At 36.6% G+C, this 19,414-nt stretch overlaps 1 protein-coding gene across 1 annotated transcript; it reads right to left on the reverse strand.

Annotated features, from left to right (window-relative positions):
• Positions 1-4,331: 4,331 nt before the first annotated feature.
• Positions 4,332-7,628, reverse strand: LOC125236126. Its single transcript, XM_048142825.1, has 5 exons — positions 6,776-7,628; positions 6,596-6,691; positions 6,426-6,521; positions 6,086-6,294; positions 4,332-4,342 (listed from the first exon to the last, which is right to left on the reverse strand). Coding segments are annotated over exons 1-5 (414 nt in total). The 5' UTR covers positions 6,778-7,628.
• Between the last annotated feature and the right edge of the window lie 11,786 nt (positions 7,629-19,414).

Raw genomic sequence — 19,414 nt, forward strand, 5'->3', positions numbered from 1 at the left:
CGTAGTGTGTCCCCATGCTCGTGTAGATACTTTATCAGCAGATATCAATCGTTTGTCATCCAGTGGCGTAGCGTGCCATCTCGGCGCCTGGGGCGGGAGACCCGTTTTGCCGCCCCCATTCTATAGGTGCTTAATTAAAATTAAATTTCACAGGCAATGAGGTATCTTTTATTCAAGGTAAAATAGTATGAGCGGTTTTACAAGCGGATTCTACGGGCCTTATGAGCAGCGAAGTCAGAAATAACTTTGTCAAAATCAATATTAGCAGCCAATTCTTGTTCAATCGACAATATAGCCAAATTTGATAGTCTAGCGGTGCTCATAGTAGATCTGAGGTAATTTTTTATTAGCTTCAACTTCGAGAAACTTCTCTCACAACTTGCAACACTAATCGCTAAAGTCAAATATATACGAATCAAGACGACTATATTTGGAACCGAAATTCCGAGATTTAGTTTTTGAATGAACTGGAGGAGCTCCAGTGGTCCTTTACCACTTATATTTTCGTCTGATTCAGAACAGGCAACAAACTGCTGGAGTCGCTTCCGCTCCATCTGAAACTCGTCCCTGTCGATGTCTTCTAATACATGGGAAAGATCACACTCGAACTCGCTGTCCAAAAGTTTTGCTGGCATCAAAAATCCGAACTTGTCCGATATTTCTTGAAGTTGCTGGAATCGAGTCGTCATTTCTTGAATGATCTTGTCGAATGATGCGAACACCTCTCGTCGGATTTCCTGCTCGTGAGACAAAGCTGCATCTTCAGAAGATTCATCGCCATGCATGCGTTTTTTCCTGCGAATTCTTCTCGTTTTGAGTTCGATTCCGAGTTTTTCGCAGACAGTCTTAGCAAAGTCAATTGCTTCTTGCACGAAACGGTTTCTACTTTCCATTAAAAGGGTTTTCAAAGCGCAGAGCTTCTGAGCACACCTATCCACACTAAGTCCTCTTTGTTGCAGGTAAATCTGTGCGTCATCTACTTCAGGTAGCATTGCAGCCCAAAAGCCAAGAAAAGTTAGGAAGTTAAATGACTGCATGGCTGTCAGGAGAAGACTGGCTCCCGATCTTGTTTCGAAAGTTTGAGATGAATCTGTTAATTGTTCCAGTACCTCAAGAACTACCTCAAACTTATTTTTAAGCATCTTGACAGCTACATGTCTAGCGCTCCAGCGCGTTTTAGTGACTCGTTTCACTGCTTGACCTGTGACGGCAACCAAAGCGTTCCATCGAGCAGTTGATGCAGAAAAGAAGGCAAATAGCTTCTCCAGAGTTCCAAAAAACGTCACGGAATCCACTGATTCAGAAGCAGCGTGTACCCCAGCCAAGTTTAGTGAGTGGTTTGTGCATGCAACGAATATAGCTTTCGGATTCAGTGCTTTAATCCGGGCTTGAACTCCATTGTGGATCCCTGACATGGTGGCAGCATTGTCATAAGCCTGTCCTCTCAAATTCTGTATGTCCAGTCCGTCTGATGTTATCTTCGCGATTATATCGTTGCTGAGATCTTCTGCATTTTTTCCTTTTGGTTCGAAGAAATCAATGAAAGATTCTACCACGGCGACTTTTTCTCCTTCGATATGCACGTATCGCAGAACTTGGCTCATTTGGTCATTGTGGGAGATGTCTGGTGTACTGTCGAAGATTACGCAATAATATTTAGCTTGTTGTATACGACGGATAATGGTGGATCGAACTTGCTGTCCCAGTAAGTTAATAAATTCATTCTGGGTTTCTGGAGATAGATACGAAACTGAAACCCTAGCTCCCAGCTTTATCTTTGTCAGGTGTTCCATTAAAAGAGGGTCGTATTTAGCTAGGAGGTGCACTAACTCCAAAAAGTTCCCGCGATTGCCACTATCATCTCCTCGAATGTCTTCTCGATGTCCTCTGAAGGCCAGATTCTGTTTGGCTAAGAACTGGATAATATTCAGCAACCTGTACAGTACATCTCTCCACTTTTTCTCCTCACTTTCGAAAACTTCTTGTTGTTTCTGATCAATGGTTGCTTTACAGTTTAGGCGAACTTCCAACTCCTTCCATTTCAAGAAGCTCTGTTCATGGCCCAGGCTATTTTCATGGTCTCCGATTCTTGGATTTAGCTTCCACCATTTGTTAAATCCTTCTTCAGATGCGAAGTTCGAGCCGGAATTGCCGAACAGCTTGCAAGAAAAACAATACAAGGATTGCTTCAAAGGCGAGTACACCATCCATGTTCGGAGAACCTTTTCGCCGTTAGATAATGGTTTGTAGAACCACTCTTTGGTTAGTTTTCGGGTACCGCCTTTAGTTGAAGACCCTGGGCGAACAACATCAGCAAATTTAGAATCGATGTACTGTACTGAGTCAGATCCGCGACGTACTAGAAGCGTTCTGACTTCGTCGGTCATAGGAGAAGGCCAGCAACCTACATCGTCGAGATTCACATCTTTGACTTCGGCAGGAGCAGAAGGCACGATTTCAATTATGTCTTCTTTGGCAACATTCACTTTTTCTGCAGGCTTATGACTAGATGCTTGAGGTACTTCTGGTGATTCGACTGCGTGTTGACCCTGCTCTTTGGTGGAACCAGAACTTTTTCCAACTGCGACGGCAGGCACGTCTTTTTCTTGTGCCTGTAAAATAAATGTATTTTCATGAATATTGGCCGGAGGACACTTTCGAATTTCAAATAACTATTTTATCTATCAAAAACAAAAGTGAATTTGGTAACAGCACGGTTTGCCGGACTTAAAGGAAAATTTACAAACAAAATTGATTTTGTAGGCAGCTACCTTTTTTACAGTTTTCCGGTAAAAACTGACTGAGTATGTCATAATATAGATGTTATTAAAAGATAAAATTACGAGAAATTTGATAAAATCGTTCGCGCCATTTTTGAGCTAAATGAAAAACTATGTTTTATTTGTATGACAGGTACCAATAAATAATCAAGTTATCCAAAAAAATATTCATAGATATTTACGAAAAATCCCCTTATGTAAAATTTCATCCAAATTTGGTTCAGCGGCTTAGGCTGACAATTAAAAACAGACACACATACATACATACACATTTTGATTTTTTTACTTTTTCGGAGTCAGTTAGTGATAATGATATAGAACCTTACAACCTTGCAATTAATTGCGAGTAACCCATACATGTTATGTCTAAAATAACTGGAGTAATTCTAGGCCACGCACGATTCTAAATGGAGGAATCATATACTTACACTGGAATCACTTTCGCTGCTGCAGGATGTCATCGAAGACGTTAATGTGGCTTTCGAACCAGAACTGGAACTGAAATACTTCAGTAATGCACCTTGAGACTTCTTCGCATCTGCATCTTTCTTAGCCTTTTTTTTGCGGAATTCCGCACCGCTTTCTTTGACTCTTTTCATTTTCAAAAACTAGTTCAAAGATTGGGTAGGTAAAGTTCTAAATGTTTAGTTTTAAAAGCTTTAACAGTATTTAAAAGATCGAAACACAATATAAATGGCTTTCGTTCCGTATCCAAAACTCTCGCGAAACAAATATACGAGTAATGCGTGATTGCGTGACGGTACTTCACAATGCACTAAAACAAACAAAGTTCAGTACAATGTTCAATGAGTGCGAAAGAAAGAGAGGCATCGAATGGACACGGGCCGACGCGTGAAACAAAAGATCTCAAGTCAACTCGACTCGCACGCGCCCGGCAGCGCCGCGCGGCATGATGCGATGTTGTCGTTCGTATGTAGTGGTCTCAACTCGCTTCACCGGCGACATTTTGCCGCCCCCGCGGGCTGCCGCCCGGGGCGGGCCGCCCCCTCCGCCCCACCCACGCTACGCCACTGTTGTCATCATTAGATGTTATAGCAATTTTATTAACACTTTGTGTGTAAATAAAATATTTTTCTTTTTAATAACATCACCTTGAAATAATGATTGCTCATAATCAAACACGTCTAATTCCTTTATAACTGCCTTTTTTACGCCTTTAGCTTTTTTTATGATATCATCGTTAGTTTTAATACAGTAAAGTTTAGATCGAAGTCCCACAAATTCAATTATGTATTTCTCACCCATTTCATCCTTGAAAAGTCCTGGTACTTTTTTGTTCTGAATTGGTAAATTATGCTCATTGTCAAAGTTTAAGTTGCTAGTGTCAAAATAAGGTAAAAGATAAGTTTTTAGATCTCTGTAATAGTTCTTGGTTTGTATAATATGATAAATGAAACTATCCGTATCCATATAGCACATCTGTAATCGATTTTACGCAATATAGTACGCAAACGCAGCAGGCGTGTGATGTTGCAAAAAATCTGTGTTGACAGTGGTATGAGTAGTTTACAATCAACGTCACATTGACATTCACCCGTTCGCTGTAATAGTGACTCAAAATCAGCATATATTACAAACGGCATATTTTGCTTACGTTCATAATTTTTAAATTTAATAACTGCACCCTTTTCAGGTAGTACAATGACTGTTCCACTACACAAGTGATTATCTAGTTGTTCTTCTTTCGAGAAAAATACTAAACACGTTTCACAGAAGTATAATTTTGCATGCTGAGCAGTGACTTGACTCCTAAATAGTCGACACAAGTCCTTGGTCAAACAGTAATGTGAACTGATTCCGTTTTCTAATAACAGCAGGTGAATAGTTTTTATTTTTCAAATAGCTGTTACTTTCTGACTTATAAAGTGGGCCTACTATTTTACTATTTTTCAACCCAAAAACAATAAATTGAAGGGTTGGATTGTTTTTTTCAAATATTCTGATTTCATCAAATGTAACCGGGAAAGACAATCCTTGAGTGTTTAGTACGTTATTAAAATCAGGATAGGAAGTTAACCTTTCAGGATGTTTTTTAGCGGGGAATAAAGCCGCAGTTACGCACCATGCAAAACAACATTGATCTTTATTCTGTATGTTAAGACACGCTTTTTTATTTTGTATAACTTTTGGCAGTTCGATAAAGCTTGAACCGCGCAACGGTTGAAACTTATTTATATTAATTTCCAAGTGAGAATTATTTAAAAAAGCCCATCCGCTATCACGCTCCTCGAATTCCTCGACCTTTTTTTAAAAACAATTTATAACTTCTGTGTAATAACGTTCGAAATCTAAATTTTGGTACAAAATCTTATTTTTCGTACCAAAAGATTTCATAGATTGAGTGTTATTCTTAAACAACATAAATATTCCATATAATTCTAAGTTTACTTTTATGCAGGTATGTACCTGAAGTGATTTTTTTTAATAGAGTACTGATTTTGTCACGAATCGAGTTCATAAATATGTCAATAGAACTTGTAACTTGGTTATTTTCCGCCGAAATTCGATAAGTTGCGATGCGATTACGAAAAGCTGACTGAATCATTACCACACCATCACAGATATCTTGAATGCAATTATTTTTAGTTTTATGTTCGTTACTATGGAGATGACCTACCCATGATTTTTTTTCTACAGATGTGCTACACGATACACAAAAAGGCATTATGTGAAACAAAAGTTAAAAAATACTAGAATTAAACTATAATTTCAGCGGTTTAAAGGCTCAACCAACTGTTTCTACTTTGTATAACATGTAACCAATAGTTGATTCAGTTTTTAGCCAAGTGATTTATCAAAATAATAATTAATTTAATAATTTTAATAATTAATTACCTAATTTTTCCTACAATAAAAGGAAGCCTCACTATCCTTAAAAACTTCAAATGCAGTACTAAGAAGTGATTGACACTGCTCCCACTCTACAGACTTTTCTTCACACTGCAGCTTGATAGCTACCAAGGCCTTTTTGTAACGCTCTAAAGCATCTGCCTCTTTTTGATGATCCTCTATTTTATACACCTTGAGATCGATAAAGAAGTCACCAGTAGGCCTAGCACATGATGGCCGCTGGAGTATGTCGCCGCGAGATAGATGCCACGTCTTCTTCTAACTGTATGAATGACATAAGGACGGGTAGTCTATCTCGCGGCGACATACTCCCGCGGCCATCATGTGCTAGGCCTACAGGGTGCGTAGCCGAATGGCACAAACGCTCACGAAACGCTCACGAAACGAAACGCTAGTAGATATCTATCCCTATCGCTCTTGCGTATTGGCGCGACAGAGCCGGACTATGTTTCGTTTTCGTTTGGCGTTGGAGAAATGCCATTCGGCTACGGGGCCTGGTCTGACTACGGTGCGACGCGATGTACCGGAAGACACGCGGCTTGAGAACGATGACGTAGTAGTCACTCGCTCGGATGAAATGGATGCAATTTTCTCTTCATCACGAATGATTTGAAATAGATCCGTTCCGCTCTTCTTGCTAGCGCTGTGAACAAAAGTAATAGTTTAACTTATGTTAATTTTGAAGAAGTATGTGCACTACGAAACCTGCATTAAAAAATAGATATAGGATGTATGTGACAGTCTTACACAAAATACATAAATGTAACTAACTACCTTGAAGTTTTTTTGCGCTTCGATGGTCCAGCAGGTTCAACAGCATTGGCCTTTCGGGAACTTGCAGCAGGAAGCGTGACTCGTTCAGGCTCGCGGCTAAATGAAATAAAAAAAATGGCTCGTGATATCCTTAGTAATAACAATATAAACATTCAGTGAGAAATAGCTACCTTAAAGAATGCGTACGTCGCTTGTTATCCTTTGATGACTTTTTTATCGGCTGCGGCGATAGGCTTCGTGAGCGGTACGACAGCTCTGAGTCGGACCTAAAAAACACTGTTAGTTAATTTTTCGTTAAAAAATTTAGATCTAAAGATTAAAATTAAGACATTAAATAAATCAATACTCACATGATAAATTGATGTAGCAACACTTCAGCAGAGCAAGGCGTAAATATAGTGATAGCACGGTCGCGCGCTAATGACAGGAATAATTGTATGGTCTAATACCTCCGGTATTTAACCAAAAAAAAATACCGAGTTGACTGTTTCGTTTCTTTTATTTTATGTTTCAACTACGAAAATAAGTCGCCCCATTTTGTGTGCTATATTATCACGCGTTAACACCAAAAATAATTAATGTACATTCGCACTTGTTTCGTTTTTAAATTAGCGGATTTTGTTTTGCTAAAAAGCACATTTTCATCGAAAAACAAGTATCAAATTATATTACGAAATTTAGGTTTATATTAGCTAACGTACACTATTTTACAACGACAGCAGAACGTGGATACGATTTAAAAAAAATATAATCATGAATTAGAAGTAACGAATAGTGATGAAACAATTGATTTAGTACACCCGAAAAAGTTGATTTCGTGTATTCATTCACAAAGTCAATTTTATTGTTAGACAGATCAATTACGGTTTTGCTCGACGTACCAAACCGCTATATGTAAAAAACTTGATCAACTACTTACCAGAAAGGGAGCATTCCATTCTAAACAAGCGTGATTTATATATTTATTCAGCTGATAAAATCAATGGTGCGAGTAGCATGTTTAGTATTTCTTTGATACAATATAATTGCTTTTGAACTCTTACCTACAGTCATATCCATATCAATTATATTGTTAAGTAAAGTGCATCGATTATTGTAGGTTGTCAGTGTATGTGTAATCAGCAAATGACACAGAGTAGGATGAATACCAGAGGTTTTCTACTGAAAAACTATACAATGAAGTAAACAATAGAAATACGCTTGTTGATTGATTAGCCTAATGTAATTTGTAACGTAAATCAAAATGTTCGCCTTTTTAATTTGTTAGATGCTAAATAAAAGTAAAAAAAGCAAACGCTTGTTAGTTTAATGTAAAATTTATTAAATAAACTCGATTGAATATTAGTATCTAATAAATTAACTTTTCACTTTTATCGTGCAGAAAAGTCAGCAAACAAATCACTTACATAATATTAAGTTGAAAATAATTTATTTCGAATTAAACGAATCTCTGTTACACTTCTTACTCTGTAATATTTTATACTACGTAAACAGTAATTGCACTCCATGTTCGCAGATAAGTATTCAGGTAGACAACGCACGTTGTACTTTTGAATGCAGTTGATCCTATTGGATCAAATATCTTATTTTGCTAAATACTATGTTGCATATTCTAAGTTCTCACAACTTCTTGTGTCATTCATTACAGGCTACAGCACCCCTATTCACATATATACCTATGAAACTTATGACTAAAAATAAAATGTATCTTTAATTTTCAATGAGTAAGACTGATTTTGCATTAACATATTTTTACGATTTGACTGTTTTACACCATACTACTGAGTAGGTAATCACAGTCTTATATAAATAAACTTTAATACGATTAAACTAAGATTGAAACTGATTCACACATAAACAAAATCCAATTGAATCGTCACATCTACGTCACACAAGCAATGTTGTTTGAAATATAAAACCGTATAACATCAATATTATGCATTTCAAATTAAACCTAACACTCCTTATTTTATGGTTTGTCTTCGAATCATATATTTTCCATGTTCTGCATCGCGCTTTAGAAAGTTTTTAGATTATTTCATATAAGTAAAGGTTTTCGCGATGTAGTTGTCGGAGAAGTTGTAGCTATACGACCGCTAGTTCACAACGACTCCTAGCACTTAACGGCATCAAAGAGCTTGGCCCACTCTGCGATGTTGACTTGCTAACGTGGCAACGTATTACTGACGTTCGTTCTCAGCAATTGGCGAATTTCGGTATGATGCAAACCCTACGTGGCGACGTATTACCGGAGCGAGTAGCAACATGTGAATTCCTGTATGACGCAACTACAGCGGACGGTAGTACCATGCACCTCACCTTGTCAAAGAGTCTGGCTAGCTCTGCGATAAGGTGTGTGTGTGTGTCAAACGCCACACAACGATAGTTAGTCTAAAGATCCGTTCCTAACGTGTAATTGTGTGTGTCCCTCTGGGAACAGGGGGACAGACGTGTCTCGTCTCTTACCACTTAACGGCATCAAAGAGCCTGGCCCACTCTGCGATGTTGACTTGGTAACGTGACTTGACCCGTTGCGTTAAGCTTTTGCTTTTTTATGCGCAAAACATGTCATAAGTCAGAATTCTAAAAAAGTCGGAAATTAATTCGGTGTATCAACAGAATGTCGATCAAGTTGAACGCATTACGGAACGAAGTCCGTTCGATAATTAAGTGTAAAACGCGTTCCGATCGTAGGCAATTTAGTGTTGATAACGCAAAACGCGATTATGAACGAAAGAACGGAACGGAGTCTCGTTCTATAATTAAGAAGTGAAACGCGTTCCGTTCGATGATGTGTTTTATACAATAAGTAACCGATCGACCGACCGATCGATCTGGAAATTAACAAGGTGAGTTTCAAACGTTAGCGGTGTATAATCTGAATGACGATCCAATTGAACGCATTACAATTTCATCAACGTTGGCTGCGACGTTTGTAATGGCTTCGTTCAACTACATCCAACCACGGATCGGAATATTGGGCGCTCTACCTCCCGAACCGGAGCGGAGCGGTATTTAAATAAAATAGTTCTAAGATTATAATTATTAAGCAGGCGTGCCAGGAGCGAGCGAGCGTTGATTGTCACCTTCCCGTAGCATCAACGCAAACAGCAGCACTCATTTTTATTTATTGGGCACGCTGCAACACCAAGGCGTAAGCGAGCGAAGCCTTGGTGGGGCAGCGTGCCCAATAAATACCTACTTTTCATTTATTCCTCTATGACAGGTTTTTCCATCATGGTATTTCTTAATAATTTATTTTTGTTCTGATTCGTCGGTTAATACAGTAACTCGTTTAGTGCATTCTATAAATGGTACATTTGTTTTATCACATAAGTTAGCAGTTGTTTGATAGAAAATATCTTTTAATTGCGGTGAATTAAAATAAATGAAATATTTTTTACTTGGATTTAGATTATTTTTAATAAAAGTTTCAATCATTTTAGCATCTAATGGTAAGAAAACTTCTAAACACTTTCCTTTATTCACGATTTTAGTTTCATTTTTATACCAATGAGTAAATAAAATTTGATTTGGTTTTACGTCTACAGCCTCATATAATTTTGGAATAATTTAATCATTGCTATCCTCAATTTCATCTATGTCATCTTCGTTTTCATTTTCTGAAGCACTTAAAGTTGTTTCCGAAATATTATCAGAGTCATCTGGTATATCGATAATGTTACTATTCGAACTTGAACTTGGAGCCTCCTGTGTATTTAAGGCGTTTACCTCTATTTTCGATAAAGCGTCCGCATTAGTATTTTGTTTGCCCTGTTTATAAATTATCTCGAAGTCATATTCCTGTAATCGGAGTCTCCATCGAGTTAATTTACTATTAGGTTCTTTTAACGAGTACAGCCATGCTAATGGTCTGTGATCCGTGTAAATTTGGAACTTTTTACCGTAGAGATAAGGTCTAAAATGCCTTACTCCCCAAAGTATAGCAAGAAGTTCTTTTTCAATCGTACTATATCTTTGTTCGGTTGAGTTCAAGCTTCGGCTAGCATAAGCTATAGGCTTATCATTACCAATATTTCCTTGAGATAACACTGCGCCTAATGCTGAGTTAGAAGCATCAGTCGTTAAAATAAATGGCTTCGTAAAATCTGGATATTGTAAGATTGGTGCATTTGTTAACAGCGTCTTACATGTCTCAAAAGCGTCTATGAATTCTTTAGTGACTTCCACTTTTTGATTCTTTTTTAACATTTGAGTCATTGGTTTAGTAATTTTAGCAAAATCAGGTATAAACTTTCTATAGTATCCGACTAATCCTAAGAAACTTTTTATTTGTTTCCCGGTTGTAGGAAGAGGGTATTTTAATACTGCACTAATTTTATCCTCATTTGGCTTAAGGCCTTCTTTTGTAATTTTATGACCTAGATACAATACTTCTTTTCTAAGGAATTCTGATTTATCTAACTGCACCTTTAAATTGGCTTTTCTTAACGTTGCAAATACTTTCTTTAGTCTTGATATATGTTCTGGAAATGTTGAGGAAAATATTATAATGTCATCGAGATATATTAGACAATGAGTGCCCTGTATTCCTTTGAGAATGTTGTCCATAGCTCTCTGGAATGTAGCAGGGGCTGTTTTTAAACCAAAAGGCATTCTTTTAAATTCAAAATGCCCGTTAACTGTGGAAAACGCACCTTTGGGCTGGTCTTCTGGGTTGACCTCTATTTGGTGGTATCCAGAAGCCAAGTCTAATGTCGAAAAATAGGAACTATTACCTAATTTATCGAAAATATCTTCTATATTCGGTATGGGATACTTATCGTCAATGGTAATCTCATTAAGTTTTCTATAGTCGATCACCATTCTATATTTTACTTCGTTAGAAGCATCCATTTTCTTCGGAATAATATGAACAGGAGCACTCCACGGAGAAAATGATGGAGTAATTATATTAGCTTTAAGTAATTTATCCACCTGCTTCTTAATCTCTGCGGTTTGACTAGGAGACTGACGATACGGCTTTAAATGGGCGTATCATCTTTTGTCCTAATATGGTGCTTAATTTGGTGCGTGAACGTTAACGGAATATCTTCATGGAAGAATATGTCCTTATATTCTTGACACAAAGCTATTATCGCTTTACGCTCCTCCTCATTCATATGATCCGTTCTTAATTTCTTTAAATTTTGCATGAGCAATTCTTCCTTATTCGGTTCTTCTTGTATATAATGACATAGTATATTACTATCTAATTCTTTAACGGAAAATGGTAAATATATATCGATAACCATTTCTTTGTCACCCGTATTTCGAACAGTAGTTTGAGCAAACCCATTACTACATTGTAATAGAGCGCAAGGCATTGCAAGACCTTCCGTAAAATCGACTTGGTCGATTATTCCTTCACCCTGTGCTAAGGTTGGAATAACGACTCTTTGTTCACTACGCGGTTGCACCGTTATAGTTAGTAGCGGAACTTTTATTGACTTGGTTTGAGATAATTTTATTGGTATAGTAGCCTTATTAGTTATTGAAATATCGTTTTCCAAGTCAATTTTAGAATTTAATCTTTTTAATAAATCCATTCCTAATAAGCCATCATAACAGTCGTTAATGTCAAAGACATAAAATTTATGTTTGATTTCGCCCTCGTTGAATAACTTAAATAGCGGTATTTTTACGACTGTGTCATGCGTGCTTACGGCATGTGTAGTAACAACATTGAATGACTCAGTTTCCTTGTACTGAAAGTAAAATTTATTGCTTATTGTGTTACTAAGAAAACAGCGCGAACTTCCCGTGTCTATTAATAATTTTATTTTTTGATCAGGGATTATAATATAAGGCAAATATTCACTTTTTATGGTTTCTTTGCCTCTATTGAGGCCTTGACTCGAAAATTTGGTTGATCCTCATCAAATGAGTTAAAATGAACACCGGGGATGCCATTATAATCTGGATTTGCCCATCTCCTATCTAACTGGCCAGGGTTTGGCTCGTTGTACACTACCTCAGGGGTAGGCACTGAACTTACCATAGCACTTGGGGGATGTGGGGGACAACGTCTAAAATAGAGTTGATTAGATGGAGCATACCAAGTAGGACAGACTTTATGTTGGTTTAGTTTAACATTACTTACGCCTGGTTTCGGCGTTGGAGGTTTAGTAGGGCGCGGAGTATAGGTCGGTTTATTATAACTTGACCTTGGGTTCTGAGAACCCTGCGCATGGTTTGTCTGCGCTTGAGGCGACTTGTTGTGACTGTTATTATTCGATGGTTGGGATTGGTCGGATTTATAGTAACTTTGAAAATTCTGCCTCGGGGTGTAATTAGCATTATTTCCTGAGGTAGACGTACTTGGACCAGGATTATTTTTCTTAAAATCCTTTTGCTGTGAGGTTCCTGGCTTTTTGATTTGAGAATTAATTTTCCTATTTTTGTAGTAATGCTCATCGAAGTGAGCCTGTTCGAGGGCGTATTTAAGCGCTTCTTCGAGAGTTTTAGGCTCTTTTATTTGTATTGCTCTTAATATTCTTTCCGGAATATTATAGAGAAATACATCTAGCGCGGTATTGTTATATATCGTCATTTTAATTTGTAAAGCGGATGCGTCACTTTGCTCCGCTATTTTTGCTAACAATTGGTTTTTAATTGATTGAATCCTAGCACAGAATTCATTTAATTTCTCACCACTTTTTATAGTAAGATTTTCTAATTCGGTCTTTAAATGTTTTTCTGTCCTTTGATCACCGTAATGTTGAATTAGGAGCTGCTTTAACATAGTCCAATTTTGGGCTAAGTAATCATTTTTACTCACTAATTCAGCTGCTTTTTCTATTAGTCTAGACGTAATTACTTCTAGTATGTACGAGTACCGCTCATCAGACCCACTTCGGTACTGTTGTAGCACGAAATCGCATTTTCTTAAGAACCTGCTTAATTGACGTGGGTCGCCGTTGTAGGTCGGAATGATTTTCATCATTTCGCCTAACGTTGGCATTTGCGGATTTCGACCGCTTGTATCTTGTACTACAGGAATGCCTAGAGGAGGCATCCTCGAATTTACTTGATACACTGGTGCATATACGTGAGGTGCGTCTGAGCGATAGGGAGAATATGATGATGGTTCGGCTTCATCAGAACCACCTTCCTCATATCTATCGTTTCATAGATTTAAGTTTTCCTGCATTCTATTAGTCAGGTCGTCTTCCTGATACCTCTGCTGAGCCTGCTCTTGGGATTGAGCTTGGGCCTCAACCTGAGCTGGAACCTGGGCTTGTGCCTGATTCATGTTATCAGCGGCCTGAGCTAACAGATCCATCTACAAATTTACGGTGAAAGGAGAGAAAAATTAAATTTAAAAATCTATTTGTTCAATCTTAATGGCGAATTGACCTAAAGAGGTTAAATAGATTATTTTACAGGTAAATAAAGAATATGCACTATTAATATTACTTAATTGTGTTAACGTGCAAAGACGAGTTCTCAAATCGTGTACTACTTTTATAAGAACTGTAGTACACGGTGTTATCTATAAGCGTAAAATATGTCCCCTTGGGCATAAAATTTTAAGCTTTATAAAATACAAAACACACACACAATAAAATTTCTAAAACACATAAAATATTAATACTTTATGCGGTAATATCCGTTTGTTGAACTATATAATCATTTAAGGTCAATGATATAAAAATATAGTATGAATAATAATTAACCTACGGAGCTCCTATATTAAAATTTTAACAAATAAAAGAAACAAGTAGGGGGGGGGGGGTTGTTAAGGAAGGAACGGTGTCTTCTGAGTGAGTACTTTCGATTTCACCTTCTGGATCCTCCCGATCCCTCAGCTTTCTCTCAGTAATCAAGCTGTGGCCACTTACTTCACTGCATCAGGTCACCTGGTAGTTCTTCGGAAAATCCTACCGACTGCGCCACAAATAGCGTCGTGACAGGGTGTGCCACGAGGAACTTGGAAGATGATGCGCTGAACTGACTTGGTGGTTTTGGATATCACAGAATTGACAACATTTCATATTTTTGAGTACAACTTTTTATTGTTTGGTTTGAAAGAACTCAATACTAAAAGATACACGTATTTTTTTATTTTTCCAAAAACTGCTATTTTAATGAGAAAATCCCTTCTTATTACTACTTCGAGCAGAAAGAGCGTAAGTTACAAACGTCAAGACAACAGCTTCGTGACGTCACATGTGTTGTTTCATACACCTAAGAAAACGACAAAATCATTTCTAAAAAAAAAGTTTTAACAGTCAGCTCAAACAGTTCGGTATGTCTGACTGTCAAGTGACTCAAGTGTCACTGTCAACCAATAGTTAATGACTACGAACCATAGACTAAGCCATGAAATTTTTAATATCTTTGCTACGAAGAGTGATAAGTGTTACTGTCAAACTCAAGTGAAATACCAACTGGAAGATATTTTTGTTATAGTGGCAGCTCTAAATCAGCTATTTGACGTCACTTCCCCTTTAAGCTATTTTTAAGATTTTTTATACTAAAAATACGGAAAAAAAATTAAAAAAATTATTTATGTGATCTACAAGCGTATATCTCGAAATGGTTTTCGATTTAGGGACATTGAAAATTTTGAAACGTTGTCAATTGAAACTAGTAGTAATTTTATAATTACTATATATTTAAGAAATGTTAGTTTAGGATTTACAACTGAACTGAGAGAGGAGCAAGCCCGGAATGAATCATGGAGGGACGCAGCCTCCTTTTATACCGAAAGTACAATAGGTCATTTTAGAAATTTGCAAATTAACATACATTTCTTTAGAAGTCGTACATTGTACGGCCTAGGCCATAATAAGAGAAGTATTTGACGACCGGTCTGGCGCAGTCGGTAGTGACCCTGCCTGCTACGCCGCGGTCCCGGGTTCGAATCCCGGTAAGGGCATTTATTTGTGTGATGAGCACAGATATTTGTTCCTGAGTCATGGATATTTTCTATGTATATAAGTATTTATATATTATATAATATATCGTTATCTGAGTACCCACAACACAAGCCTTCTTGAGCTTACCGTGGGCCTCAGTCAATCTGTGTAAGAATGTCCTATATATATTTATTTATTTATTTAATTAGTGACCTGATTACTTCTGGAGTGGATCTGTTGGATATAAGAATGGCTTGACCCATTTTACTAAATGCATCAATTAATGTTAAATAGAGATTTCCTTCAATTTTAAAAAGATCTATAAACAATTCCTCAAAGGGTTTTTGTTGGGTTTGAATGACTTGTATAAGCGGATTTAAAGGTTTTCTATCGTATTTCATTCTTTTGCAAACATCACAGCTATTAATGACACTAGCAATTATTTCCTTCATTTTAGGGAAATAATAACGTCTTTTTAATTTATTATTAGTTTCGTTTACTCCTCTATGACAGGTTTTTCCTTCATGATATTTAAGAATTATCTCTTTTTGTTCTGTTTCATCTCGTAAAACAGTTAGTTAGTCTTTGCGTACATTCAGTGAATGGTACGGAACTTTTATCAAATAAATTTGCTACGGTTTCATTGAATGCATTCCTTATTTTAGGTGAGTTAAAATATACGAAATATTTTTTACTTGGATCTAAATGTATTTTAATAAATGATTCTATCGTTTTCGATTCTAAGGGTAAGAATACTTCCATAATTTTAGGCTTACTAAGTATTCTTATTTCATCTCTATACCAATTTGTCAATATAATTTGATTATTTTTTATATCAATTGCTTCATGTAATACAGGAATTACATAATGGTTATTAGAGTTGTTTGATATGTCTTCATATTCTGTGTCATCTTCGTTTTCGGATGCGGTCAATGTCGTTTCTGAGATGTCATCTGGTATATCAACACTAACGTTTGGATTGGAAGTTGATGGTATATTTTGGTAATTAGGGTTATTATTATCAGTATCGGTAATATCTAAAATATTCAATTGAATTCTCGATAAAGCGTCAGCATTTGAGGTTTGTTTCCCTTGCTTATATATTGTCTCAAAATCATACTCCTGGAGTCATAGTCTCCATCTAGTTAATTTACTATTGGGTTCCTTCAGAGAATACAACCATGCAAGGGGTCTATGGTCCGTATATATTTGGAATTTCTTTCCGTAGAGATAAGGTCTAAAGTGCCTTACTCCCCATAGTACAGCTAATAACTCCTTTTCAATGGTACTCTATCTCTGTTCGGCGGCATTCAGGGTTCGGCTAGCGTAAGCTATAGGCTTATCGCTGCCTATTGGACCTTGAGATAATACAGCGCCTAAAGCTGCGCTAATGCGTCAGTCGTTAAATTAAATGGTTTATTGAAATCTGGATATTGTAAGACTGGTGCATTCGTTAATAATGTTTTACAAGTTTCGAAAGCATCAGTAAATTCTTTAGTGGTTTCGATTTTTTGTCCCTTTTTTAACATTTGTGTCATAGGTTTTGTTAATTTTGCGAAATCTGGAATAAATTTTCTATAATATCCTACTAATCCGAGAAAACTTTTAATTTCTTTAGCTGTTCGTGGGAGAGGATATTTTAGAACTGCTTTTATTTTGTCATTATTAGGTTTTAGTCCATCTTTTGTTATATTATGTCCTAGGTATAGAACTTCCTTTCTAAGAAATTCTGACTTGTCTAACTGTACTTTTAAGTTAGCTTTTCTTAAGGTTTCAAAAACTTTCTTTAGTCTCGTTAAGTGTTCTTGAAACGTTGCCGAAAATATGATTATATCATCTAAGTATATAAGACAATGGGTACCATGGAGTCCTCGAAGGATGTTATCCATGGCTCTTTGAAAAGTAGCAGGAGCCGTTTTTAATCCAAAGGGCATCCGCTTAAATTCAAAGTGTCCGTTGTTTGTACTGAATTTAGGCTGATCTTCAGGGTTTACCTCTATTTGGTGGTACCCTGAGGCTAAGTCTAAAGTTGAGAAATATGTGCTGTTTCCTAGTTTATTGGTCAATAATGCCTTCTCCTTGACTCAGTGTAGTTGGGATTATGACCCTTTGTTCAGTACGTGGTTGGACCGTTATAGTTAGTATGGGGATTTTCTTTCGCTTCCTTACAAGCTAATTGTAACCTATACTTAAGTTCTAGGTAATAATTATCTGGGTTATACAAAGGTTCAACGTCACAGACAATTCGGCAAGGCATATGACTCCTTTTACCAAAAACCAATTCATAAGGCGTGTACTTGGTGATAGAATGTACGGTATTGTTATAGGTAAAGCACCAAAACGGTAACCAATGACTCCAAGCTTCTGGATGCTTTTCGCTCTGTATGCGCAGATAAGCGCCCAAATGCTTGTGTGAGTTTTCTAAAGAGCCTACAGTTTGATGATGATAAGCTGTGGAATTCGTTTTTTCTATTTCTAATAACTTACATATTTCTGTCATTGTAGATGACATAAACTCGGTTCCTCTATCTGATACTATTGTTTTGGGTATCCCAAATCTTAAAATAAAGTTCTTAACTAAGGCTTTAGCTACACTAACTGTATCTTTACTTTGTAAAGGATACGCTTCAATGAATTTACTTAAATCGCATTGAACAGTTAAAATATAGGAATTATTATCTATATCTCTATCAATAGGACCTACGATATCTAGAAATATTCTTTCAAATGCACTTGATGTCGTAGTGGTTATAACCATTGGTTGTTTTATATTTCGAGAATATTTCATTTTTTGACATTTGTCACACTTACTAATAAATTGTTTAAGTACGTCATTTTCGAGTTCTGGCCAGTAAAAATTTCTCTTTATATTATTTATCATTCTCCGTACACCTGCATGCCCCGCGGTTGGCAGCAAATGATAGTCATTTAAAATCAATTTCATTTCCTTTTTATCATAAATTCTTTTTACGCCTCTTAAAACACATATTCGCGGACCGGTCCACGTTTTAACTCTTCTTACTTCATTTATTACTTCTTTTATGAATAACGCGTTATTATCATCTTTAATTATACATATTTTGTTGACATTTATTTTATTACAAAAATCACTTAATTTCTTCACAAATTCTGCTCGAGTAAAATGTGATTTGAAATCAAGGTTAATGTATAACATATTAATACTTGAGGCATACGCAAAACACTCGGTTTCAGCTATAATTTTCTTCTCACGCTTTACTTCCTTTATTTTTTTACCATCTACAAGTCTCATCTCCACCGAACCACACGGAATCCGTAATATCTCCACGACTCTTGATTGATCAGTCCAATTGTCAATGGGTTTACTAGGGCTTTGAGTGGCGGTTGAGTCCTTACTTTGATTTAGACGTTTAGTTTGCGCTCTTGTTAATACGGATACTACTTCATTATTAAGCTCTTTCAACTCGTCTGATGTGATACATACTCTTGATAAAGCATCTGCTACTACATTATCTTTTCCTTTTACGTACGCAATTTTAAAATCATACTCTTCCAGAATTAATCTGAATTTTAATAATCTATTTGAAGGGTCTTTCATTCCAAACAGGTATACTAAAGGTTTATGGTCTGTCATTACTGTGAACCTTCTTCTAAATAAATAAGGTCTAAAATACTTTATTGACCACACTATCGCAGTCAATTCTTTTTGAATAGTGGGGTAATTTCTTTCCGCCTTGTTTAAGGGTCTGCTAGCATATGCTATTGGTTTCATATCACTGTTACAAAGAACAGATCCTACGGCAACACCTGATGCATCTGTTTGAAGTATAAATTCGTTATCTTCACTGAAATTTGGAAATTGTAGTATTGGTGGTGACATTATTGCAGATTTTAAAAGTTTGAAAGACTCTTCACAATCCATTGTCCAATTGAAATTTACATTTTTCCGACACAAATTATTTAGTGGTACTGTAATAAAAGCAAAGTTGGGTATGAATTTACGATAATAATTACAAAATGCAACAAAGCGACGTACTTCGTCTGACGTCATTGGTGTTGGGTACTTTTGAATTGCTGAAATCTTATGTGGGTCTGGCAAAATTCCCTTTGATGAAACTACATGTCCAAGGTATAACATTTCTGTTT

Source organism: Leguminivora glycinivorella, chromosome 18 (assembly GCF_023078275.1).
Source record: "Leguminivora glycinivorella isolate SPB_JAAS2020 chromosome 18, LegGlyc_1.1, whole genome shotgun sequence".
NCBI lineage: Eukaryota > Metazoa > Arthropoda > Insecta > Lepidoptera > Tortricidae > Leguminivora > Leguminivora glycinivorella.